The sequence below is a fragment of the Salmo salar genome, chromosome 16 (assembly GCF_965601325.2).
Source record: "Salmo salar chromosome 16, fSalSal1, whole genome shotgun sequence".
Classification (NCBI taxonomy): Eukaryota; Metazoa; Chordata; class Actinopteri; order Salmoniformes; family Salmonidae; genus Salmo; species Salmo salar.
In genome coordinates, this window is record NC_138306.1 from 49,422,022 (window position 1) to 49,448,586 (window position 26,565).

Below are 26,565 nucleotides of genomic sequence, written 5' to 3' on the forward strand. Positions count from 1 at the left end.
CTCCAGACCACAGCCCCAGGACTCCCCCTCTACTCAGACCAGCCTCCAGACCACAGCCCCAGGACTACCACTCTACTCAGACCAGCCTCCAGACCACAGCCCCAGGACTCCCACTCTACTCAGACCAGCCTCCAGAACACAGCCCCAGGACTCCCCCTCTACTCAGACCAGACCAGCCTCCAGACCACAGCCCCAGGACTACCACTCTACTCAGACCAGCCTCCAGACCACAACCCCAGGACTCCCCCTCTACTCAGACCAGCCTCCAGACCACAGCCCCAGGACTACCACTCTACTCAGACCAGCCTCCAGACCACAGCCCCAGGACTCCCACTCTACTCAGACCAGCCTCCAGACCACAGCCCCAGGACCTCCCCTCTACTCAGACCAGACCAGCCTCCAGACCACAGCCCCAGGACTACCACTCTACTCAGACCAGCCTCCAGACCACAGCCCCAGGACTCCCCCTCTACTCAGACCTTCCTCCAGACCACTGCCCCAGGACTACCACTCTACTCAGACCAGCCTCCAGACCACAGCCCCAGGACTCCCCTCTACTCAGACCAGCCTCCAGACCACAGCCCCAGGACTCCCCCTCTACTCAGACCAGCCTCCAGACCACAGCCCCAGGACTCCCCTCTACTCAGACCAGCCTCCAGACCACAGCCCCAGGACTCCCTCTCTACTCAGACCAGCCTCCAGACCACAACCCCAGGACTCCCCCTTTACTCAGACCAGCCTCCAGACCACAGCCCCAGGACTACCCCTCTACTCAGACCAGCCTCCAGACCACAGCCCCAGGACTCCCCCTCTACTCAGACCAGCCTCCAGACCACAGCCCCAGGACTCCCCTCTACTCAGACCAGCCTCCAGACCACAGCCCCAGGACTCCCTCTCTACTCAGACCAGCCTCCAGACCACAGCCCCAGGACTCCCCCTTTACTCAGACCAGCCTCCAGACCACAGCCCCAGGACTACCACTCTACTCAGACCAGCCTCCAGACCACAGCCCCAGGACCCCCCCTCTACTCAGACCAGCCTCCAGACCACAGCCCCAGGACTACCACTCTACTCAGACCAGACCAGCCTCCAGACCACAGCCCTAGGACTACCACTCTACTCAGACCAGCCTCCAGACCACAGCCCCAGGACTCCCACTCTACTCAGACCAGCCTCCAGACCACAGCCCCAGGACCCCCTCTACTCAGACCAGAACAGCCTCCAGGCCACAGCCCCAGGACTACCACTCTACTCAGACCAGCCTCCAGACCACAGCCCCAGGACTCCCACTCTACTCAGACCAGCCTCCAGACCACAGCCCCAGGACTCCCACTCTACTCAGACCAGCCTCCAGACCACAGCCCCAGGACTCCCCCTCTACTCAGACCAGCCTCCAGACCACAGCCCCAGGACTACCACTCTACTCAGACCAGCCTCCAGACCACAGCCCCAGGACTCCCACTCTACTCAGACCAGCCTCCAGAACACAGCCCCAGGACTCCCCCTCTACTCAGACCAGACCAGCCTCCAGACCACAGCCCCAGGACTACCACTCTACTCAGACCAGCCTCCAGACCACAGCCCCAGGACTCCCCCTCTACTCAGACCAGCCTCCAGACCACAACCCCAGGACTCCCCCTCTACTCAGACCAGCCTCCAGACCACAGCCCCAGGACTACCACTCTACTCAGACCAGCCTCCAGACCACAGCCCCAGGACTCCCACTCTACTCAGACCAGCCTCCAGACCACAGCCCCAGGACCTCCCCTCTACTCAGACCAGACCAGCCTCCAGACCACAGCCCCAGGACTACCACTCTACTCAGACCAGCCTCCAGACCACAGCCCCAGGACTCCCCCTCTACTCAGACCAGCCTCCAGACCACAGCCCCAGGACTCCCCCTCTAATCAGACCAGCCTCCAGACCCCAGCCCCAGGACTACCACTCTACTCAGACCAGCCTCCAGACCACAGCCCCAGGACTCCCCTCTACTCAGACCAGACCAGCCTCCAGACCACAGCCCCAGGACTCCCCCTCTACTCAGACCAGCCTCCAGACCACAGCCCCAGGACTCCCCCTCTACTCAGACCAGCCTCCAGACCACAGCCCCAGGACTCCCCTCTACTCAGACCAGACCAGCCTCCAGACCACAGCCCCAGGACTCCCCTTCTTCTCAGACCAGCCTCCAGACCACAGCCCCAGGACTCCCCCTCTACTCAGACCAGCCTCCAGACCACAGCCCCAGGACTCACCCTCTACTCAGACCAGCCTCCAGACCACAGCCCCAGGACTCCCCCTCTACTCAGACCAGCCTCCAGACCACAGCCCCAGGACTACCCCTCTACTCAGACCAGACCAGCCTCCAGACCACAGCCCCAGGACTCCCCTCTACTCAGACCAGCCTCCAGACCACAACCCCAGGACATCCCCTCTACTCAGACCAGACCAGCCTCCAGACCACAGCCCCAGGACTCCCCCTCTACTCTGACCAGCCTCCAGACCACAGCCCCAGGACTCACCCTCTACTCAGACCAGCCTCCAGACCACAGCCCCAGGACTACCCCTCTACTCAGACCAGACCAGCCTCCAGACCACAGCCCCAGGACTCCCACTCTACTTAGACCAGCCTCCAGACCACAGCCCCAGGACTCCCACTCTACTCAGACCAGCCTCCAGACCACAGCCCCAGGACTCCCCCTCTACTCAGACCAGCTTCCAGACCACAGCCCCAGGACTCCCCCTCTACTCAGACCAGACCAGCCTCCAGACCACAGCCCCAGGACTCCCCTCTACTCAGACCAGCCTCCAGACCACAGCCCCAGGACTCCCCCTCTACTCAGACCAGCCTCCAGACCACAGCCCCAGGACTCCCCCTCTACTCAGACCAGCCTCCAGACCACAGCCCCAGGACTCCCCCTCTACTCAGACCAGCCTCCAGACCACAGCCCCAGGACTCCCCTCTACTCAGACCAGCCTCCAGACCACAGCCCCAGGACTCCACTCTACTCAGACCAGACCAGCCTCCAGACCACATCCCCAGGACTCCCCCTCTACTCAGACCAGCCTCCAGACCACAGCCCCAGGACTCCCCCTCTACTCAGACCAGACCAGCCTCCAGACCACAGCCCCAGGACTCCCCCTCTACTCAGACCAGAGTACAGAGTACAGACACTAGTACTGTCCAGAAAGAAGGATGGATGTTTTGGAGTGAAATAAAACATGTGTGTGTGTGTGTGTGTGTGTGTGTGTGTGTGTGTGTGTGTGTGTGTGTGTGTGTGTGTGTGTGTGTGTGTGTGTGTGTGTGTGTGTGTGTGTGTGTGTGTGTCTGTGTGTGTGTGTGTGTGTGTGTGTGTGTGTGTGTTGACATATGCCCCATATGTTGACATATGCACTGTAGTGTTCAGTGGCTACTTTAGGTTGGCTAGCTAGCGGGAGACATTTGAAGGTTTCGAAAGGAAGAAGACGCCAGAAGGTAGTGGTGAGCGATTAGTGCTTTTTGAGGTCGGTTCGGTTTTGGTTAGATTATTAAAAAATAATCACAGCTTTCAGTTTGGTTTTATTTTTTTAAACATTAAATGCACTATTCATTATGTGTGTTGAATGCTGTAACAACACAGAATAAAACAATTAATACAAGTCCCTTGATGGTAGTGACTGGCCATTACTGCTTATCACTTATTAACCCTACTTTATTCACAATACTTTACTTTAATACAATATCAAGCTCCCGACTATTCCTCTCTTTGCATTGGTGGATACATCTCGTTATTCAAATACTTTTTTGAAAATATTTGATGAGGGGTGTTGACGTCAACCGCCTGTATTCAATGGAGAATGAGATGCTATGCTAGCCTCATCAATGTGCATAGACCGGCTCGAATGTCAACAGGGAAAACACAAAGTTGCCAGAATTTAAAATTAAATTCAGGTCACTCAATTTGTTGTTTAAAAAAACTACAATTGTTTCAAAGTTATGTAATCCCCAATGACTTCAGAAGAGAATCAACTCAATACTCTGTGTGATGTATCTGAAAGTCATTTGGTACGTTGTGTAGGTGAATGTGATGCATATTTGGGAGCGTTTTCATAGCGTTTGTAGCATTGGCAGAACATTGCGCTCTGTAGCATTGACTCATAGCTGGAATCCAGAAGGGCAATTAGAGCTGGGAGCGTTCCCCAGCAAAGTCTTCAGTCCTCTAGGCCAGCGAGGATGTCCACACTCCCTACAGGCCCCGTCTGTTTACACTGTTAAGCCTCGGCCTTCACTCTGCCTGTTTTAATGGAGCTTCACTGTTAACATAGATGAATATAAGGAGGCCTCTCCTGACAGAGAGAAAGAGAGAGAGACCAGAGAGAGACCAAAGAGAAAGAGAACGAGAGAGACAGGAGAGAGACCAGAAAGAGAGAGAGACCAGAGAGAAAGAGACCAGAGAAAGACCATAGAGAGAGAGACAAGAGAGAGAGACCAGAGAGAGACCAGAGAGGGACCAGAGAGGGACCAGAGAGGGACCAGAGAGAGAGACCAGAGAGAGACCAGAGAGAGAGACCAGAGAGAGACCAGAGAGGGACCAGAGAGAGACCAGAGAGAGACCAGAGAGAGACCAGAGAGAGAGACCAGAGAGAGAGAGAGACCAGAGAGAGAGACCAGAGAGAGAGACCAGAGAGAAAGACCAGAGCGAGATCAGACCAGAGAGACCAGACCAGAGAGAGACCAGATAGAGACCAGAGAGGGACCAGAGAGAGAGAGACCATAGAGAGAGACCAGAAAGAGACCAGAGAGAGAGACCAGAGAGAGAGAGACCAGAGAGAGAGAGACCAGAGAGAGAGAGACCAGAGAGAGAGACCAGAGAGAGAGAGAGACCAGAGAGAGAGACCAGAGAGAGAGAGACCAGAGAGAGAGACCAGAGAGAGACCAGAGAGAGAGACCAGAGAGAAAGACCAGAGCGAGATCAGACCAGAGAGACCAGACCAGAGAGAGACCAGAGAGAGACCAGCGAGACCAGAGAGAGAGAGACCATAGAGAGAGACCAGAAAGAGACCAGAGCGAGAGACCAGAGAGAGAGAGACCAGAGAGAGAGACCAGAGAGAGAGACCAGAGAGAGAGAGACCAGAGAGAGAGAGACCAGAGAGAGAGACCAGAGAGAGAGACCAGAGAGAGAGAGAGAGAATGAGAGAGAGAGAGACCAGAGAGAGAGACCAGAGAGAGAGAGAGAGAATGAGAGAGAGAGAGAGAGAGAGAGAGAGAGAGAGAGAGAAAGAGAGAGAGAGAAAGAGAGAGAGAGAGAATGAGAGAGAGACCAGAGAGAGAGAGAGAATGAGAGAGAGAGAGAGAGAGAAAGAGAATGAACAACATCACAGCAACATCTGGAGATGAGGCACACTTTGCCAGAGTGGATAATTTTGTCATGACACAGGCACCTAGAATGATTCACCTGCTGTGTTGTGGCATTGTTAAGACCCCATTGTTTGGTGGTACTGGCTTGGTTTAGTCAGATACGTAGACATCTGATTTACATTCATCCCAGAGAGTTTTACACCCCTCCAGTGACGCTCTAAGGTCTCCAGAAAAGGATCCTGTACAACTTCAAACATGTGTTTCACATTTGATCAGTTCAGCTTTGGAATTAGTTTAACATAGATGTGAAAGTTTTATTCTGGATTAATAACCAGTGGTTTTGTTTCTGTACAGAATTAGGTCTAAGTCTGGAAACTTTTTATTGTTTCTCTTGTCTTATGCTAGCTTTGGTATCTGTACTACCAGCAATATAGATTGTGACACGTAGGATCGACCCTTTCAGATTGCATTCGATCCTTTTCAAATGGCATAATGAAGCACAACGGCATAATGAAATAATGAAATCTGTGTTGCAGATGTGCCAAGTTTTATATTTTAAAGGGATAAAGCCAAGATTAGATTAGGTCATGCACAATTTGGTGCACCGATGGAATTGTAAATGGATATTGCATGTGAAATAATATACTATCGTAATGTAGTCAGCGCTCTCGTTTGCGTACCTTGTGCGGCCAGCAAGTGCCAGGCCCAGTCTCATGTTACGCCTAACATAAACAAGTGTCTGATGACAAATGTCAAGGAAAATATTCCATAAATATGAAAGCGTTTACTGTGGAACACCAATTATAACACTGGAATCTCGCAATTCTCTGCAGTTGACAGGTTACTTTTGTCCAAAGTAATTGCTCAGGAACAGAGACTGTTTTTGCACTTAAATGAATGTGTTTGCAGCCAGGCAGCAGAAGCAGTAACACAGATTGGTAGTGGATAGGGAATGACTTATTAAATATGAACATGGAACCACTTGCTGAAATGTGGATCTGAAATGATTTATTGAGAAGTGAATGCTTGGAGATCTGCTGACATGTGAATGCGGGTGATATACTTGAACCTTGAAAAGGACTGACACATTGAGCGCTGATTGCACAAGAGATATATCACAGCCAGCTGTAGCCCCACTTTGATGTGAAACTGGACTCCCGACACCCAGAGAGAAAATAAAAGATGACCATGGCACACTCAGGACTGAACAAACCGAGAAGGCACCGTTAGCAACCGCCGCTCCATTCTCCGTTATCCATAAGGCTCTCATGGTCTGGTCGTTCTCCAGCAGAGTGAGTGATGTCCACCCGCTGTTCACTGTTCGATCACTTTCCGGGGGACTGCAAGTTGCGCAGAAGGCCAATTCTCCATCTTCCCTCATCCCCTTGCTGGACTAGCGCTGGGGGGTGATCACAATGCCATCTTGACCTATTGGTCAATTTCACAGCCAGTGTTTTCTCTCTGAATATCATGGTGCCCCTGGGGTCAAGGTGTTTGGTTTGGCAGCCCACGGCACCTCTGAAATGTTTATTTGTTGTCACATCGGCGTTATAGGGTGGCGCGAGGCTAAGCAGCTGTGTCAACTCTCCCTGTGTGGACAAGCAGGGGTTTGCCAAAAAGGGAGAAGGGTACTGAGATAGAGGGGTGGAGGGATGGTAGAGGTGGAGAAGGAGAGAGGGGAATGGTAATAAGGTTAGGGAGAGACGGATGATGCACGAGAGACCGACGTCAGAGCAACAGGCGAGGATGGCGAGGGGGAAAATGAAGAGGTTGCACAGAGAAACAAAGTGAATTAACGCTTAGTATGAGTCAATCTGCTTTTACATCGATCAATCTGGTAGCAAAAGTATCAAAGTGATCAACTAATAAATAAAACAATGAATTGAATAATAATTGCACATGTACCTGTCATAACAGCCAATAGGTAGCTGAATCCATCCACTTGTATAACAGTCCCCATTGTCTGACTAACTACAGTCTAAAGGAAGAGGAGCTTTGCGCAGACAGGTGTGGAGAGGAGAGGACAGGAGAGGAGAGGATAGGACAGGAGAGGACAGGAGAGGAGAGGATAGGACAGGAGAGGGGAGGATAGGACAGGAGAGGACAGGAGAGGAGAGCATAGGACAGGGGAAGACAGGAGAGGACGGGAGAGGACAGGAAAGGACGGGAGAGGACAGGACAGGAGAGGAGAGAATGGGAGAGGACAGGAGAAGACAGGAGAGGATAGGAAAGGAGAGGACAGGAGAGGAGAGGACGGGAGAGGAGAGGACGGGAGAGGACAGGAAAGGAGAGGATGGGAGAGGACGGGAGAGGACAGGAGAGGACAGGAGAGGACGGGAAAGGAGAGGAGAGGACAGGAGAGGATGGGAGAGGACGGAAGAGGATAGGACAGGAGAGGAGAGAACAGGAGAGGACAGGAGAAGACAGGAGAGGATAGGAGAGGAGAGGACGGGAGAGGACAGGAAAGGAGAGGATGGGAGAGGACAGGAGAGGACAGAAGAGGATAGGATATGAGAGGATAGGATAGGAGAGGACAGGAGAGGACCGGACGGGAGACGACGTGAGAGGAGAGGATAGGAGAGGAGAGGAGAGGAGAGGCGCTGGGGGGATGGAAGCAAGTGTGAGTGAGAGGTCCTGGACAGATTGAGCCCAGGGTGTCAGAGAGGGGAGAGAGGAGGCTGCTCTCAGACTGGTCATAGACAATACTGTATAGACTGGGAGTAACATCATTCTAGCCGCCGGCTCAAAGGACATATCGTGTTTAGGATTTTCACTGACGTCCCCCCACTCCGCATGGTTCAAGTTACGGGGAATAGGTTTATAATTAATGCCTTGATTGTCTACTAATGACCATGGTACCAGGGTTGTGTAATACACTCTAATTAGCTATTAGAAATGGTTAGGGCAGTAAGAGTAAACACAGGGACAGTTATCAGAGGAAGATATACGGCTCAATGAAACACAGTCATGTGCCACCAACTCTGAATAATCAGGTTTTAAAAACGCCTCTCAACAAATGAGTATTCACAAGAGTAGAGATAATAAATGATTTTCTGTAACCAAAACCAGTCTTTCTTTCCCTATGGTCATTGATCTAACCAGAGTCTTAAGGCCTCAGTAAGACTCTGGCTGTAACCAATAGACAAGCCCTCCAACTGAACTTCTCACAATCTCAAATGGACTGACATTTCAGAAATATTGTTGCTTTTTTGTGGAAACTGGTAACTTGTCATGGAAATGGACAGTTGCAGTTGAATGCTAACATTGACATTTTAGTATACTCAAGGGCAGATCAACAAATGTTTTACCTAGTCAGCTCAGGGATTCGAACCAGCAACCTTTACGGTTACTGGCCCCATGCTCTTAACCGCTAGGCTACCAGCCACTAACAGTAAAGGTCAACAGATCAGCAAATAAGGCATATCCTTTTCTCTTTTCACTTCTATGAAAGAGGGAAGGACTGTACTATGGTATGAGTGTGATCCCCACTTTCCTCTTTCTTTCAACCCGGTTCACAAACCCAGCGATGCCCCGATCACCAGGAAATCACATCTTAGCTCTCTAATGTCATGCAGGGCCTGGAAGCTGGTACACATGTGAATGCAAGCCCCTGAATCTCAGCAGGTTAAGTGTTTCCATGAAGACTCGACTCACTGTGTATTCTGAAGCCAAACTTACCCAAAGTAGTTCTATACCAGTCTCCCATAGCAACAAGGGTACAAATCCATCATATAGTTCCTCATCAATCTACATAAAAAGAGCTAGGAATCATCCAAAATGGTACCCTATTCCCTTTATAACTTTTTACCAAGGCTCATAGGGCTCTGGTCAAAAGTAGTGCACTACATAGGGAATAGGGTGCTATTTGGGATGCAGGCCTAGCTGATGGGTCATTATGCTGGACGCCTCATTTAGTCATCATAGGAATGCTTCCTGTTATAGACGGTACCATACACAGATTTTTCATCTGCCCCAAACTATGCAGGCCGGCATGAGTACAAAATGGCTGTTTGGAAAGAATTTCTTGAGTAATTTACATGACTACTTCCTCCCACCAATTTATCGGCTGAGCAAGCTATTGCATCGGCAGCGCTCGCTCACTCAGCACTCAGCGCTCGCTCACTCAGCGCTCGCTCACTCAGCGCTCGCTCACTCAGCGCTCGCTCTCTCAGCGCTCGCTCGCTCACTAACAGTCCTGCCTTAGTTAGTCACTTCTGGTGTGTACTGTGTACTTAGTGTACGTCTCACCATCAATAAATTAAGTGCTGCGAGAGTTTTAGCTGAGGATGAGGGGGAAAGACGCAAAATAAAAACAAAGTACACTGTGTGTGAATTCATCTACATCCAGCATCGAGAAATGGAAAGGAGAAAATAAATCAGGTCCTATCTTTGATTCAAATTAGGGCCCCTATTCGCAACAGATGAGTCTGGCTGCTAAAAGGCGTCCTGCTTGGCTGTGGAAATGATATGTGTAAACTATGTAATGTGAATGTTTTAGGGAAGCTGTCTTTAATTTGGTACCCTGACGAAGTGCATGAGAAACCTGCCTTTCCTTAGCTGTCTCGTTGAATCATACGGATATAATTTCATCCATTTACGTTTTTCTGCTGTTTTCTGTAGTTGCCACGGGGCATTTGGAAGTAGGCAGATTAAACGCACATGTTTCCCCAAGCCGCAGCCTGAGCACTCCGCTCCAGCCTCCCTCCACCGAACAGATCCTGAAATTGTCGCGGTTTTCCTCGTCGGTCAGTGAATAAAAAGGCACCTTGTGATAAACAAACACACTTTCAGCACCTATTTTTTTCCAGAATGGAACAATACTGAAAAGTAACCAGTATAATTGTTTTATTCTTGGTTGGTGGTGTGTTGGATTCCCAGATTTGGCCACAAGAAAACAGTTAACTTTATTAGAAGCTTAGGCAATTACGGAACCTCGATGCATTAGCTAAAACCAATCAAAGCGGAAAACTGGTGGGTCTCGTTAAGGCCCAAAGTACCTATTGCTTTTACAAAAGGCCCTCTCAACATAAATGATAGTGGGTTTCATGCTAGTTAGCAGCCAAACATTTTAATCCCATTAGTTAGAAGCTGAGAAGCCTCCCATTAGTCAGAAACTGAGAAGCCTCCCATTAGTCTGAAGCTGAGAAGCCTCCCATTAGTCAGAAACTGAGAAGCCTCCCATTAGTCAGAAGCTGAGAAGCCTTCCATTAGTTAGAAGCTGAGAAGCCTCCCATTAGTCAGAAACTGAGAAGCCTCCCATTAGTCAGAAGCTGAGATGCCTCCCATTAGTTAGAAACTGAGAAGCCTCCATTAGTTAGAAACTGAGAAGCCTCCCATTAGTCAGAAGCTGAGAAGCCATTAGTCACGTGTGCTCCCTCTCCGGCCTCTAGGTCACCAGGCAACTCGTTATGGCTCACACCTGTCACCATCGTCACCTCCCTGATTACCTGCCCTATATATGTCATTCCCTTTGTTTCTGTTTCAGTTTCATGTCTGTGTGCTGTTAGTGTTTCTTGTTTTGTATTACGTTGTGTTTATTTATTAAAACACTCACTCCCTGAACTTGCTTACCAACTCTCAGCGCACATCGTTATGAATGACACCTCACTTAAGGGAAGCATCAGGGAGCGTTTGTTGTTTTTTTTGTTTCTGTGGGAATGACGTTGGGTTCGGGAGCCGCTACAGGCTCTCATGCCTCAGCTAGATCGCCAGGCTCCCCTGCTACAGGCAGCTCGTCGGGCTTTCATGCTTTCACCGTATCGCCAGGCTCCCCTGCCTCCACTGGTTCGTCAGGCTCTCATGCTACAGCCGGCTTGACGGGCTTTCATGCCTTTACCAGATCGCCAGGCTCCCCTGCTTCCACCGGCTCGTCAAGCTCTTATGCCTCAGCCAGATCACCAGGCTCCCCTGCCGCAGCCAGGCTCCCGCGCATCAGCCGGGGTGACCGGTCCGCTCCTGATCCCCGGGATTGTCCCTTCGGTTGGTGTCCTGCAGCTGGAGCGGAACGCGCCGGGGAGGGGGTACCGTTACGTATTCTCTCTCTGGCGCACTAGGTCGCCATGCTCCTGTGTCTCAGCCGGACTGACAGGTTTCCCGCGCCTCAACAGAGGTGACCGGTCTGCTCCTGATCCCCAGGATCGTCATTTTGGTCGGTGTCCTGCGGCTGGAGCCGCGCGTCGGGGAGGGGTACTGTCACATGTGCTCCCTCTCCGGCCTCTAGGTCACCAGGCTGCTTGTTATGGCGCACACCTGTCACCATCGTTATGCGCACCTGCGCGTCATCAAACTCACCTGGACTCCATCACTTCCCTGATTACCTTCCCTATATATGTCATTCCCTTTGGTTCTTTCCTCAGGCATCATTGTTTCTGTTTCCTGTCTGTGTGCTGTTAGTGTTTCTTGTTTTGTATTATGTTCTGTTTATTTTATTAAAACACTCCCTGAACCGTCTCTCAGTGCACATCGTTACAGAAGCTGAGAAGCCTCCAGTCAAACGGGTGGCGGTGGTGAGAGCAGGCCAGAAACAGGACAGTGTCCTGGTGTTCTAAGGTAAACAGGAGGATTCCCCCATGTCAGCAGCAACACTGAAGACTATAGCTGTCGAGAGAAGAACTTTTGAAAGTTATTCCTCACAAAAAGCTAATTGAGGAGGTGAGGCCTTTGCTTACATGACCTCGGACCTAGTGAACCTCTTGAGAAAACTCTTTGTTTAATCTCTTTCTCCATCTCTTTCTCAAGGATTTCCATCAGAATCCTGTCTGAGATGTTGTCTGCGGCAGCTTTTTTCATCTCCAACACCACGCAGTAAACTGGCGGTTTGTTTCCATCCTCTCCAGCATCTCAGCTAGGCTCTTTCTAATGAGCTCTCTTTTGGAGGTTAGCGATACACTGTGGCCATTTAGGCGGCCAACTGTTTGGGCTACTCTCTGCCAGTCAGGAGTCATTTCCCATGAAGGCCTCAGGTGCGCTGCACCTCCACAGCCCAGTTCTCTGGGCCCATAAGATGTCTGCTGTGATTGACTGCCGACCCCTCAGCCATGTCAGAACCCCCCGTCACCCCAATGTTTACAGAGCTGCCCAAGTAGTCCTGTGGGATGGTGTCAAACGTGGCTCAGGCCCTGCTCACTCGCTCCCTTCGTGTGCTTATCGAGCCTGTTTACCTTAGAACCCACCATTCAGAGGGGAAAGCCAAACATGTTTAAAGCAATTAATGTGATTAGCGTCTAAACTGTTTTCACAAATAATAATATCAAAGGTGTGTTCAGGAGAAGCTGAAGCTCTGTGGTTTCCACACCTCGGCTGGCTCCGGGCCTCCCCACCCATACCTTCCTCCTTGTCCTCCTATTTTACTTCTATGCTCATCCATTTTTCTGAAAAATAAATAACAAAATTGTTTGTTATTTATTTTCGCTCCTTCTAAAAGAGCTTTGAAAGCTCTCTGATGACAGAAAAGAATGCAATACAACTTCAACCCAAGCCCCAGTCTTGCTTTAGACTTTGCCGACGTCTTCTCAGCAAGCTAGAAGACCATGCACAGTAAATGCTCTGAGTCAGTCAGTAAACCAATGTCCTGTGAATAATGTGCCCATGCCCAGCGGTGGTAGTAGGGGCCCCTGGTAGTGCACTATGTAGGAAATAGGCTGCCATTTGGGACACTGGCAGTGACTCACTGCCAGCCGACCTCGTGCGCTAATAGCCGTCTCTACACGATTATCACACCTTTCTCCAGAGACCCATAACTCTAATTTAGCCTTAAATTCGTATTACGCTTAAGAAAGCAATAAAAGACTGATTATTTCCCGTCTACATAAATACATACATTTGGCCCGTCAATAAGGGCTGTATTTGTTTTTAAACTCAAACGTTTGGCCCCATATTTCAGGAGTCAGCATGGTACATATCTGGCAGGACTGGCAGGCCAGTATAGATGGCTTCTTCTCTGGGATTTGATTAAAACTCCACCTCCTCTTTTCAGTCCTATACATTTTGATGACTCTGCCTCTAGAATAATACAGCTCCAGTTTGTATTGTGTGGTCTGACACTTTTAGATGTTTTCCAAGCCCTCAGGTCGAGGAGGCCTGAGCAGGCACACTTCTCTGCCCTGTGTTGATGCAGCAGGGTGGGCTGGTCATCATGGACCATGGCATCATGGACCACCCATCTCATGACATGGTGAAATGTAGTGTACACTACATGTACACTATACCGTACACTACATATCAGATCGTGTGACATTGGTTCTCTGTTTCTGTAGGAAATGTTTCCTTTCCCGCTCTGCATTGCGATTGACTGCCACACTGTGTATGTTTGTGTGTATGTGTGTGTTCATGTGTGTCCCTTCGTATGTGACATAGAAGATACTCAAGCACTTACAAACGATCCTGCTATCCAAACATCAACATACAAGACCAGAAGATTCCTTGGTCTCATCTGACTCACATAGTCATCAGCACAAAAGCTCTAAGCAACCCCATAGAGACTCATGTTTCTGTTGTGATAAGTGGACAGCTTAAAGCGCTTACACACACACACACACACACACACACACACACACACACACACACACACACACACACACACACACACACACACACACACACACACACACACACACACACACACACACACACACACACACACAACCCAGGTCATTTGACCCACCTCTACATGGCAGGCTTAGGTTTCTCCCTTATTAAATGGATCAGGGCCTGTGAGTAGAGAGCCCTGCCTGTCCTAGCTGTGAATAGAGGGCTATGTCTGTCCTAGCCATGTCTGTCCTAACTTCTTTGGGATAGGGGGCGGTATTTTGACGTCTGGATGAAAAGTGTGCCCAAAGTAAACTGCCTGCTACTCAGGCCCAGAAGCTAGGATATGCATATAATTGGTAGATTTGGATGGAAAACACTCTAAAGTTTCTAAAACCGTTCGAATCATGTCTGTGAGTATAACAGAACTGAAATGGCAGGCGAAACCCTGAGCTCAAACCATAAAAATTAAACAAATCTGCATACCACTGATTTCAATGGCTGGCACTTTTATAATAGGGCAAAATCGTCCCCGATTGCAGTTCCTAGGGCTTCCACTAGATGTCAACAGTCTTTATAAAGAGTTTCAGGCTGGTTTTTGGAAAAGTAAGGGAGAAGTTGTAGTTTTTCTAAGTGGCTCCCATTTTGGCTGTAGTGTTACCAAGCGCATGGCCGAGAAAGCATGTTCTTTTTGTTTATCTCCGGTAAAGACAATAACAATTCTCCGTCTTAAATTGTATCATTTATTTGCGTATTAGGGTACCTAAGGTTTGATTATAAACGTTGATTGACTTGTTTGGATAAGTTTATTGGTAACGTTTGGGATTCATTTTGTAGGCATTTTCAAGGAGGGAAACCGAGTGGATTATTGACTGAAGCGCGCCAGCTAAACTGAGCTTTATGGATATAAAGAAGGACTTTATCGAACAAAAGGACCATTTGTAATGTAACTGGGACCTTTTGGAGTGCCAACAGAAGAAGATCTTCAAAGGTAAGGCATATATTACATCGCTATTTCTGACTTTCGTGTCGCAACTCCCTGGTTGAAAATGATTTGTTATGCATTTGTGTGCCTGGCACTGTCCTCAGATAATCGCATGATTTGCTTTCGCCATAAAGCCTTTTTGAAATCTGATTATCTGGATTAACAACAAGTTAAGCTTTATTTTGATGTATTGCACTTGTGATTTCATGAAAGTTAAATATTTATAGTAATTTAATTTGAATTTCGCGCTCTGCAATTTCACCGGATGTTGGCCAGATGGGACGCTAGCATCCCAATGATCCACAAGAAGTTAATAGAGGGCCCTGTCTATCCTAGCTGTGAATAGAGGGTCCTGTCTTTCCTAGCTGTGAATAGAGGTCCCTTTCTTTCCTAGCTGTGAATATACTGTAGGGCCCTGTCTGTCCTAGCTGTGAGTGAATAGAAGAGCCCATGTAAGAATGTTGAGCCCAGATCAGGACTGAAGGCCCATTAGAAGAATAGTGTCTCTCTCCTTGGGTGTAACCCAACACTCCCCAATCTTCCCCAGTGCACGTGCACACACATACACGCACACACAGTGTGTGTGTGTGTGTGTGTGTGTGTGTGCGCACTTCTCTCGTCCCTGATCGGGTAGGTGGGGCCGGCAGAGGTAGGCGGGGCCAGTAGAACCCTCAGATTGCGTAATAGGTTAGGGTTATGGGCCGGCAGAGCCCTCAGATAAGGTAACAGGTAAGTGATTGTACAGGAAAGGGCCCTGATGCAATGCTCCTCAGTGGCTCCAAAGCCTCACATTGTTGTGGGCCATCCATGGCAGCCATGACTGATATTGATGTCAGGCTGACCATTGCCGCGTGTCACTGTGAATAGTTAAGGCGGATTAACCGAGTGGGATATGTCTACTGTACTTTAGCAGTGTTTACGATACCTCTGTTTACTGTACTGCACTACTGTTGACTGTACTGTACCACTGTTTACTGTACTGTATTGCACTGTACTACTGTTTAATGTGCTGTACCACTGTTTACTGTACTACCTTTTACTGTGCTGTACAACTGTTTACTGTACTACCTTTTACTGTGCTGTACAACTGTTTACTGTACTACCTTTTACTGCGCTGTACAACTGTGCTGTACAACTGTTTACTGTACTGTACCATTATTTACTGTACTGTACCACTGTTTACTGTACTGTGCCATTGTTTACTGTACTGTACGATACTACTGTTTACTGTAATGTACTGCACTGTACTACTGTTTACTGTACTGTGCAGTTGTGGCCAAAAGTTTTGAGAATGAAACAAATATACATTTTCTCAAAGTCTGCTGCCTCAGTTTGTATGATGGCAATTTGCATATACTCCAGAATGTTATGAAGAGTGATCAGATGAATTGCAATTAATTGCAAAGTCCCTCTTTGCCATGCAAATGAACTGAATCCCCCAAAAACATTTCCACTGCATTTCAGCCCTGCCACAAAAGGACCAGCTGACATCATGTCAGTGATTCTCTCGTTAACACAGGTGTGAGTGTTGACAAGGACAAGGCTGGAGATCACTCTGTCATGCTGATTGAGTTCAAATAACAGACTGGAAGCTTCAAAAGGAGGGTGGTGCTTGGAACCATTGTTCTTCCTCTGTCAACCATGGTTACCCCCAAGGAAACACGTGTCGTCATCATTGTTTTGCACAAAAAGAGCTTCACAGGCAAGGATATTGCTGTCAGTAAGATTGCACCTAAATCAACCATTTATCGGATCATCAAGAACTTCAAGGAGAGCTGTTCAATTGTTGTGAAGAAGGCTTCATGGCGCCCAAGAAAGTCCAGCAAGCACGAGGACCGTCTCCTAAAGCTGATTCAGCTGCGGGATCGGGGCACCACCAGTACAGAGCTTGCTCAGGAATGGCAGCAGGCAGGTGTGAGTGCATCTGCACACACAGTGAGGTGAAGACTTTTGGAGGATGGCCTGGTGTCAAGAAGGGCAGCAAAGAAGCCACTTCTCTCCAGGAAAAACATCAGGGACAGACTGATATTCTGCAAAAGGTACAGGGATTGGACTGCTGAGGACTGGGGTAAAGTCATTTTCTCTGATGAATCCCCTTTCCGATTGTTTGGGGCATCCGGAAAAAAGCTTGTCCGGAGAAGACAAGTTGAGCACTACCATCAGTCCGGTGTCATGCCAACAGTAAAGCATCCTGAGACCATTCATGTGTGGGGTTGCTTCTCAGCCAAGGGAGTGGACTCACTCACAATTCTGCCTAAGAGCACAGCCATGAATAAAGAATGGTACCAACACATCTTCCAAGAGAAACTTCTCCCAACCATCCAGGAACAGTTTGGTGACGAACAATGCCTTTTCCAGCATGATGGAGCACCTTGCCATTAGGCAAAAGTGATAACTAAGTGGCTTGGTGAACAAAACATTGATATTTTGGGTCCATGGCCAGGGAACTCCCCAGACCTTAATCCCATTGAGAACTTGTGGTCAATCCTCAAGAGGCGGGTGGACAAACAAAAACCCGCAAATTCTGACAAACTCCAAGCATTGATTATGCAAATTTGGCTGCCATCAGTCAGGATGTCGCCCATAAGTTAATTGACAGCATGTCAGATTGCAGAGGTCTTGAAAAAGAAGGGTCAACACTGCAAATTTTGACTCTTTGCATCAACTTCATGTAATTGTCAATAAAAGCCTTTGACATGCTTGTAATTATACTTCCGTATTCCATAGTAACATCTGACAAAAATGTCTAAAGACACTGAAGCAGCAAACTTGGAAATTAATATCTGTGTCATTCTCAAAACTTTTGGCCACGACTGTACACACTGTACTAATGTTTACTGTACTGTACCATTGTTTACTGTACCACTGTACTACTGTTTATTTCACTGTACTACTGTTTACTGTACCATTGTGTACTGTACTGTACCACTGTTTACTGTACTGTTTACTGTACTGTACTATACCACTGTTTACTGTACTGTACCACTGTTTACTGTACTGTACCACTGTTTACTGTACTGTTTACTGTACTGTACTATACTATACTATACCACTGTTTACTGTACTGTACCACTGTTTACTGTACTACTGTTTACTGTCCTGTACTACTGTTTACTGTACTACTGTTTACTGAACTGTACCGCTGCTTACTGTACTTTACCACTATACAGTACTATTTTTTTACTATTTTTTTTATTTAACCTTTATTTAACTAGGCAAATCAGTTATGAACAAATTCTTATTTACAGTATAGTATAGTTTACAGTATACGGCCTACTGTTTACTGTACTGTACCGCCTTCATCTCATATTGATCTACTTTTCTTCCCCTGTCTCTCATCCTTTCTCCCCCCTCTCTCTCTTCCTCTCACTCTGTCTCTATCTCTCTGTGTTTTCCTGCTTGTGTGTGTGTGTCTATCCATCTATCCTCTCCTAACAGTTTGAGGGCTGCAACAAGGCCTTTTCCCGCCTGGAGAACCTGAAGATCCATCTACGGAGCCACACGGGGGAGAAGCCCTACCTGTGCCAGCACCCCGGCTGCCAGAAAGCTTTCAGCAACTCCAGCGACCGGGCCAAGCACCAGCGTACTCACCTAGACACGGTCAGAACACACGGAGACAGTCTCAACTGGTTCTACTCTCCTCTACTCCCACCTCCCACAGCCTCTCTGCTGTAGATCATAGATCATGTCTATTAGAAACGGTTAGAGTCATGGTTCTATCCAGTCATGAACACTTACAGGTGCCCTAAAAGAAGTGGAATGGGATGATGTTGATGTTTGAACTCTTTAAAAAAAAAAAGATTTAACCTTTATTTAACTTGGCAAGTCAGTTAAGAACACATTTTTATTTACAATGATGGCCTACCAAAAGGCAAAAGGCCTGCTGCGAGGACGGGGGCTGGGATTAAAAATATAAAATAAAGTAAAAATATGGGACAAAACACACATCATGACAAGAGACACCACAACACTACATAAAGAGAGACCTAAGACAACATAGCATGGCAGCAACACATGAAAACACAGCATAATAGCAACACAACATGACAACAACATGGTAGCAACACAACATAGCAGAAGCACAACATGGTAGCAGCACAAAATATGGCACAAACATTATTGGGCATAAACAACAGCACAAAGGGCAAGAGGTGATCTGGTTTGTTGTAGAAGTGCCAAGCACCACATGTCCAACCCTGGTTAGAGTGTATGTTTAGGCATCTGTAGACTAGTATCAAACTTTTTGGGTTAGGATATTTAATGCTGCTACTCACATCATTGGAAGCAGAATGGAATTGTACACATTAGCGTTAGTGCCTATTACCAAGCTTAAATGCCCGTTTCCATCTCTTGACAGTATCACAGTTCTACTTGCACACTCATCTTCTGCACATCTATCACTCCAGTGTTTAATTGCTATATTGTAATTATTTCGCCACTATGGCCTACTTATTGCCTTACCTCCCTTATCCTACCTCATTTGCACACACTGTATATAGACTTTTTCTATTGTATTATTGACTGTATGTTTGTTTATTCCATGTGTAACTCTGTGTTGTTGTTTGTGTCGCACTGCTTTGCTTTATCTTGGCCAGGTCGCAGTTGTAAATTAGAACTTGTTCTCAACTGGCCTACCTGGTTAAATAAAGGTGAAATAAAATTCAAATTATTGAAACGTCAGTCAGTGAGTTACACGCCATTCTCAATCACCCCACACTCCCTCCCTCAGGTGGCACGACATGCTACACATCATTTAAATATCCCTTCCATTATGCCGCGTTCAGAACAACTGGGAGCTCAGGAAAAAAACGATTTGTTTTGAACGGTCATCGAACTCAGAATTCCAAGTCGGGAAATTAGGCCTCTTTCTAGAGCTCCGACTTTCCGACCTTAAGATCACTGACGTTATGATTTGATCTCATTTTTTCCCCGAGTTCCCAGTTGTTTTGAACGTGGCATTAGTCTGACACAAGTCACAGTAAGTCAAAAAACCAGCCGTTAGTTTAGCGTGGAGTGTTCTGCCTCAGACTTGTCTCTCTGCTACAGAGGTGAAAGCAATGACTGTGTATAAAGGAAAGGAACGCCTGAGTCAGCCACTACTCACTTCTCCTCTCTGTCACTCCTCCAACGTCTTACTGTATCACAGTCCACAGGCCTCAGCCAGCCTTGAGCCACCCAGCCTCACTACCGTATACACACTGCCAATTACACAGCCATCCCAGACGCTGATGGCCGCGCATTAGCGCCCTGCCGAGAGTCTAATTTCGCCGCCTGCCACCCTGCCAAACGCACTTTGGGGAAAAAATAATGTTAAACTGTAATGATATTTATACTAGACAGAAGTTTTCTTGTTTTTTTTCTCTCTCGCTCGCTCTTTTCTCCACTTGTGGGTCTGTGTTGGGGCAGCGTTGCGTAGGAATAACAAACAGGACAGAGATTAGTGGTGCTGAGATCGGCTTGGAATAACGTGTTATTTACGAAAAAAAGCGAGGTACGAACAGAGAGCTAATAAAGAGGCATATTGCCTTTCACTTTAAAGGCTGCCTTATATTCCACTGTATAGAGAGAGAAAAAAACAAGGGGAAAATCTCTATCACGGGGCTACATGCAGTGTTTTCTTTGCTAATATTGTGTGAAGATGAGGACATGTAATGACCACTGCTGTAGTGATGTTGCTTTGGTGATCACGTTTAGTGCCCCTCACATCTTTTGGTGCAGTTTGCACTATAACTTTACTACACCTTTATAAACCTTATAAAGAATGTCATCTTTATGTCAACAGTCTTCTATGGAGCACTGAAATGTTGCTTTATATTTGGTTTCTTGTAGTAGGCTACTTCAAAAATGAAGAAAAACTGAACTCCTTCGAATTTTCTTTTCTCTCTCTTTCTTATTCCTTCTCTTGCCTTCAATTTCTTCAGTTACTCTGTGTATTCTCAGCTGAAAGGTAGGAGGCTATATTTGCTTTTTATTTCATCAGATTTCATTCCTGTTGTGTGTCTGCATTTTTGCATTTTTGTTCTTCATTTTTTTTCGTATTATTTTGCAAAATAATCAAATGCCTAATGCATACATGTTCTTGTGGTTTTATATGAATCAATATAGCAATGTTAGGTTGCTTTGACTCGTGATTGTGGGTGTCATTGCGCTGTTATTATAGAATAAATAGTTGCTTTGAATCATATACTTATCATGTACTTATCATATATTTGTCATGTTCTATAGAAACCGTACGCATGTCAGATCCCTGGCTGCACCAAACGCTACACAGACCCCAGCTCTCTACGCAAACACGTCAAGATCCACTCCGCCAAAGAGCAACATGTGCATAGAAAGGTAGGACTTCCATTTAAGGACCAACATATTTACAGCTGTGGCATACAGGTTGCAAAAAGCCGGGAAGAGATTTTTGATGTGCCGATTCCATGGCACAGGGTTGAACTGATACACAACTGATACACAAAACAACGCTGAATTCAAAACTGAGTTTTTAAATTTAAATTACTATAGAAGATTCTTGCAAACAATAGAATGTTATGTGTATATGGGGATACAACCATCACAGCTCTGCAGATTTTGCTGTGAAGAGACAGAATCATTAGATCACTTGTTTTGATAGATGGGAGGGGTTGAAGGTAGCTGAAGTTTTGTTTTGATAGATGGGAGGAGTTGAAGGTAGCTGAAGTTTTGTTTTGATAGATGGGAGGGGTTGAAGGTAGCTGAAGTTTTGTTTTGATAGATGGGAGGGGTTGAAGGTAGCTGAAGGGTGGGATAATAAAATAAAAAAATCATAATAATAAAGAGATAACTAATGTACAATCATCATGTCCGTGTACCGTGTCTGTAAAAGGTATACTGTATACTATGTATGAGCTGGAAGTAGAAGCTTAATTAGTTTACTCCAATTACGGGAGGGGGTAGGGTTAAATATATATATATATATATATATACCCCAAAAATAAATATATATATATAGGGGATTGAAAATGATACAAACAATTACATTGATAGAACCCACAATCTATCTGCAAAATTAAAGCTGATCTACTTCCTAAAAATAAAATACTAAATAAAATGAAATAAAAGACACCCAGAGAGAGTGAGCGAAAATATAAAAAGCTATCCATATATCATACCAGTGGAGACCCAAGTCACTTTAAATTGGAGGAAGGGCTCATTGTAATGGCGTAAAGGAATGAATGAATTGGTATACCATTCCAGCCATTACTTTGGGCCATCCTCCTTTTACCAGCCTCCACTGTCTTACACTATACATATTATGAACAGGAACTGAGAGCATGTTAGGACTCTTATTCATCTTGTCAGGCCACATGCATCACAAATGTATAGTTGCCATGACGCCCTAGTAGAAGCCTAAGCAGAGAGCTCCTGTATATATGTACATTTAGTTATTAAGTGTTTTTAATGGCTGTTTTAGATCAGCTATTTTGTTTTTGATAACAATGAGTTGTTATTACATATCTGTTGGTTTTAACCCACAGATTTATAGATTGACTGGCAGGTCAACTCTTTTTGGCATGGCTAGCTAGCTGGCTAATGTTTTTGTTTAAATGATGCATCTGGACACAGTACCAGCTTTTTGTTTCACCTGGCTGCTGGTTCCTGATCTTCTGAGAACATAATTTGAGGAGTCACCTGAAGCTTGAGATGAATGGGAGATACACCGGAGGAATGCAGTGCTGAGGCAGAAGACCCGTAGTGAGGACGACTGGCTACTACTTTGAACTGTGTGTGGTGAGCTACACGCCTCAGGCTGGTTCCCAGAGTAGCCCACAACAAGATCGTCACCAGACATTTTAATCAACCATCTCCCTGACCACCTTCCTCTGATTAAGCCACGAACTCTCCCTCTCCACCTTTGGAGGATGCATGCACTCAAAGACTTGGCCACTATTGGTTGAGCTAGCTAGCTATAGCTAGGCTACTCATGATGATGTATTGGTTGAGCTAGCTAGCTATAGCTAGGCTTCTCATGATGATGTATTGCTTGTTCATTTTTTGCTTTTGAAGCTCTTTGAGATTTCTTTCTGTCATGAAAAGCTTTATAGAAGTTTAATAAATTATTATTATTATTATACTGAACAAAACCATAAACACAACATGTAAAGTGTTGGTCCCATGTTTCATGAGCTGAAATAAAAGATCCCAGAAATGTTCCATACGCACAAAAACGTATTTCCCAAAAAGGTTTACATCGCTGTTGGTGAGCATTTCTCCTTTGCCAACATAATCCAGGTGTAGCATATCAAGGAGCTGATTAAACAGCATGATCATTACACAGGTGCACCTTGTGCTGGGGACTATCAAAGGCCACTCTAAAATGTGCAGTTTTGTCACACAACACAATGCCACAGATGCAATTGGCATGCTGACTGCAAGAATATCCACTAGAGCTGTTGCCAGATAATTTAAAGTTAATTTCTCTACCAGAAGCTGCCTCCAACGTTGTTTTAGAGAATTTAGCAGTAAGTCTAACCGGACACACAACCACAGACCACGTGTAACCACCCCAGCCCAAGACCTCCACATCCAGCTTCTTCACCGGCAGGATGATCTGAGACCAGCCACCTGGACAGCTGATGAAACTGTTGGTTTGCCGAAGAATTTCTGCACAAACTATCAGAAACCGTCTAAGGGAAGCTCATTTGCATTCTCCTCATCCTCACCAGGGTCTTTACCTGACTGCAGTTTGGTGTTGTAACAGACTTCAGTGGGCAATTGCTCATCTTCGATGGCCACTGGCACGCTGGAGAAGTGTGCTCTTCACGGATGAATCACGGTGTCAACTGTACCGGGCAGATGGCAGACAGAGTGATCCATGATACCTTGATTCATCCGTGAAGAGCACACTTCTCCAGCGTGCCAGTGGACATCGAAGGCAATTTGAATGCACAGAGATACCGTGACAAGATCCTGAGGCCCATTGTCGTGCCATTCATCCGCCACCATCACCTTATGTTTCAGCATGACAATGCACAGCCCCATGTCGCGAGGATCTGTACACAATTCCTGGAAGCTTCCATGGCCTGCATACTCACCAGACATATCACCACCCATTGAGCAGGTTTGGGATGCTCTGGATCGACGTGTACGACAGCGTGGTCCAGTTCCTGCCAATATTAAGCAACTTCGCACAGCCATTGAAGAGGAGTGGGACAACATTCCACAGGCCATAATCAACAGCCTGATCAACTCTATGTGAAGGAGATGTGTCACGCTGCGTGAACCAAATGGTGGTCACACCAGATACTGACTGGTTTTCTGATCCACGGCCCTACCTTTTTTTTTAAGGTATTTGTGACCAACCATAGATTAGGGCCTAATGAATTTATTTTAATTAATGGATTTCTTTAAATGATCTGTAACTAAAATCTTAGAAATTGTTGCATGTTGCATTTATATTTTTGTGTATAAATGTCCCCAGTAGGTGTTATCCCAGCCATGTATTTAGAGAGTAGGGACATTGTGGTTTCTGCATTGTGATGCATTTACATGACACTGCAACATTCTATGGCAGCCATGTTAGCACACCATTAACATAATATGGGGATATATTTAAATAATGCTATGTAACTGAAAATTCTACAACTTTCTAAATACATGGCTCATGGTGTAATCATCTCCAGTCTAGTGCTTATTCTTCATCACAGCTCCATACAATTGGATTAATTTAGTTTAGCCATTGAAAACCTTTGAAATTCCTGGACAATAGATCAGGTTTGACCACATCGTGTTCATGGTCCACATCACATTCTTCTGCTGATAAATATGGGGAGAATGGAGAGAGAGAGAATGGTCTCATTGTTGTTTAAAGGGCCTGAATGTCGTCGGCTGGGCCTGAATGATGTGTTCCTTTGCTTAGCTGTAAAACGGAAACACATGTGAGGCTTATACCATTGTTAATACGCTGTAGCTAGAGCAGAATAGTGTCCAGATGCTGTGGACTAATGTCAAACAAACCTTCTCACTCCATCTCGGGGCAGAAAAAAAGGAATTATGTCATGTTTTGAAAGGCAGAGGCCCAATTAGACTTGATGAATTGTTGCAAGGCGCTTGTAAGGAAGGGTATCCAATCACGACGTGTTCAAATGATAATTTAACTAATGATTGTCGATCAGTGATATGTAAAGACAGAAATCCATCTACAGTCGGATACCTAAAAAATGTCTAATAAATACATCACGCCAAGTCAAATATCAAATCCAGACTGGCTATTCCATCGATCCTGAATGAATTCCATGGAAGCCCTGGCATACTAATCTGTTAGGATATCTTTGTGTGAGGTATCGCACACTTCCAACCACATATCCATCCTGTTGGCTTGCTTCGTGGGTGTGTCCAACCTGTAAACGAGATAATGGATGGACAGAGGGATGAATAGAATGATAGATGGTTGGACTGGTTGTCCTGATCCTCTCTTTCTCCTGGTCCTAATAAGAGGGCTGCCTGTGGTTGTGAAGCTGGCCTCTAAGCCTGCTATTTCCTTTAAGTCTCTGTGGTTGAAATGTCACTAGTAATTAACTGATGCACTGCTTTATTAAAGACTGTTGTGCTTGTTGGCCAGTTTACACACATGGCTATTTTTTATACCATATTCCTTATGTTACTGATGTCTGCTCCTTCTGGCAGAGCTACAGGGTCAATGTCCTAGTAGAGGGTTGATGTTACACTACATTACAGTCATTTAGCATATGCCCTAACACAATGTGAGAGACTGACATTCAGTGTAGTTTAGTGTAGCATATGTGTAGAAATCTATAGCGTAATTAGGGATCAAACCCACAAACCTTAAGTAGTTGGCACTGTGGGCTAATCAACTAATCATTCTGGTTAGAGGGATAAAAGTCTCACCTATCCCTTCACTCCAGTCACTGTCCAGACACAGCATATTGGCCTTGTCCTTCAGCATAAAATCAGGCATTCCGTATGACAAACCTTGATGTTAACATCCTGACGTTACCTCAGCTCTAAAGATACATCTGACATTACCTCAGCTCTAATGGAACATCTGACATTACCTCAGATCTAACGCAAAATCTGACATTACCTCAGATCTAATGGAACATCTGACATTACCTCAGATCTAATGGTACATCTGACATTACCTCAGATCTAATGGAACATCTGACATTACCTCAGATCTAATGGAACATCTGACATTACCTCAGATCTAATGGAACATCTGACATTACCTCAGATCTAATGGTACATCTGACATTACCTCAGATCTAATGGTACATCTGACATTACCTCAGATCTAATGGAACATCTGACATTACCTCAGATCTAATGGAACATCTGACATTACCTCAGATCTAATGGTACATCTGACATTACCTCAGATCTAATGGTACATCTGACATTACCTCAGATCTAATGGAACATCTGACATTACCTCAGATCTAATGGAACATCTGACATTACCTCAGATCTAATGGAACATCTGCAGAGGAAAGGGAACGACATGGTTTTTAGGATTCCTGCAATGCTCTGGCTTGGGTTGTACTTCAGTCCACTATAACATTTTACGACAGTGTAACTCACTGTGCTGATGTATAGAACAGAGTAAAACTGATCTATTTGACAGACTACCTATCATTTTGATGTATATTACCTTGAGACCACTGCTAGCTACATAAACCCAGGGGTGGGATTAGAACTTAGACTTAGATTGGTAACTGACTCAAATCAGTGGGAA

General features: G+C 46.2%; 1 protein-coding gene across 1 annotated transcript in view; it reads left to right on the forward strand.

Annotated features, from left to right (window-relative positions):
• LOC106574011 (uncharacterized) overlaps window positions 1–26,565 on the forward strand; it is a 155,192-nt gene that overhangs the window by 91,558 nt on the left and 37,069 nt on the right. The window contains exons 5-6 of the mRNA XM_014149511.3: window positions 18,285–18,446; window positions 21,072–21,182. Coding sequence (XP_014004986.3) covers window positions 18,285–18,446; window positions 21,072–21,182 — 273 coding nt within the window. The remainder of the gene's footprint in view (window positions 1–18,284; window positions 18,447–21,071; window positions 21,183–26,565) is intronic.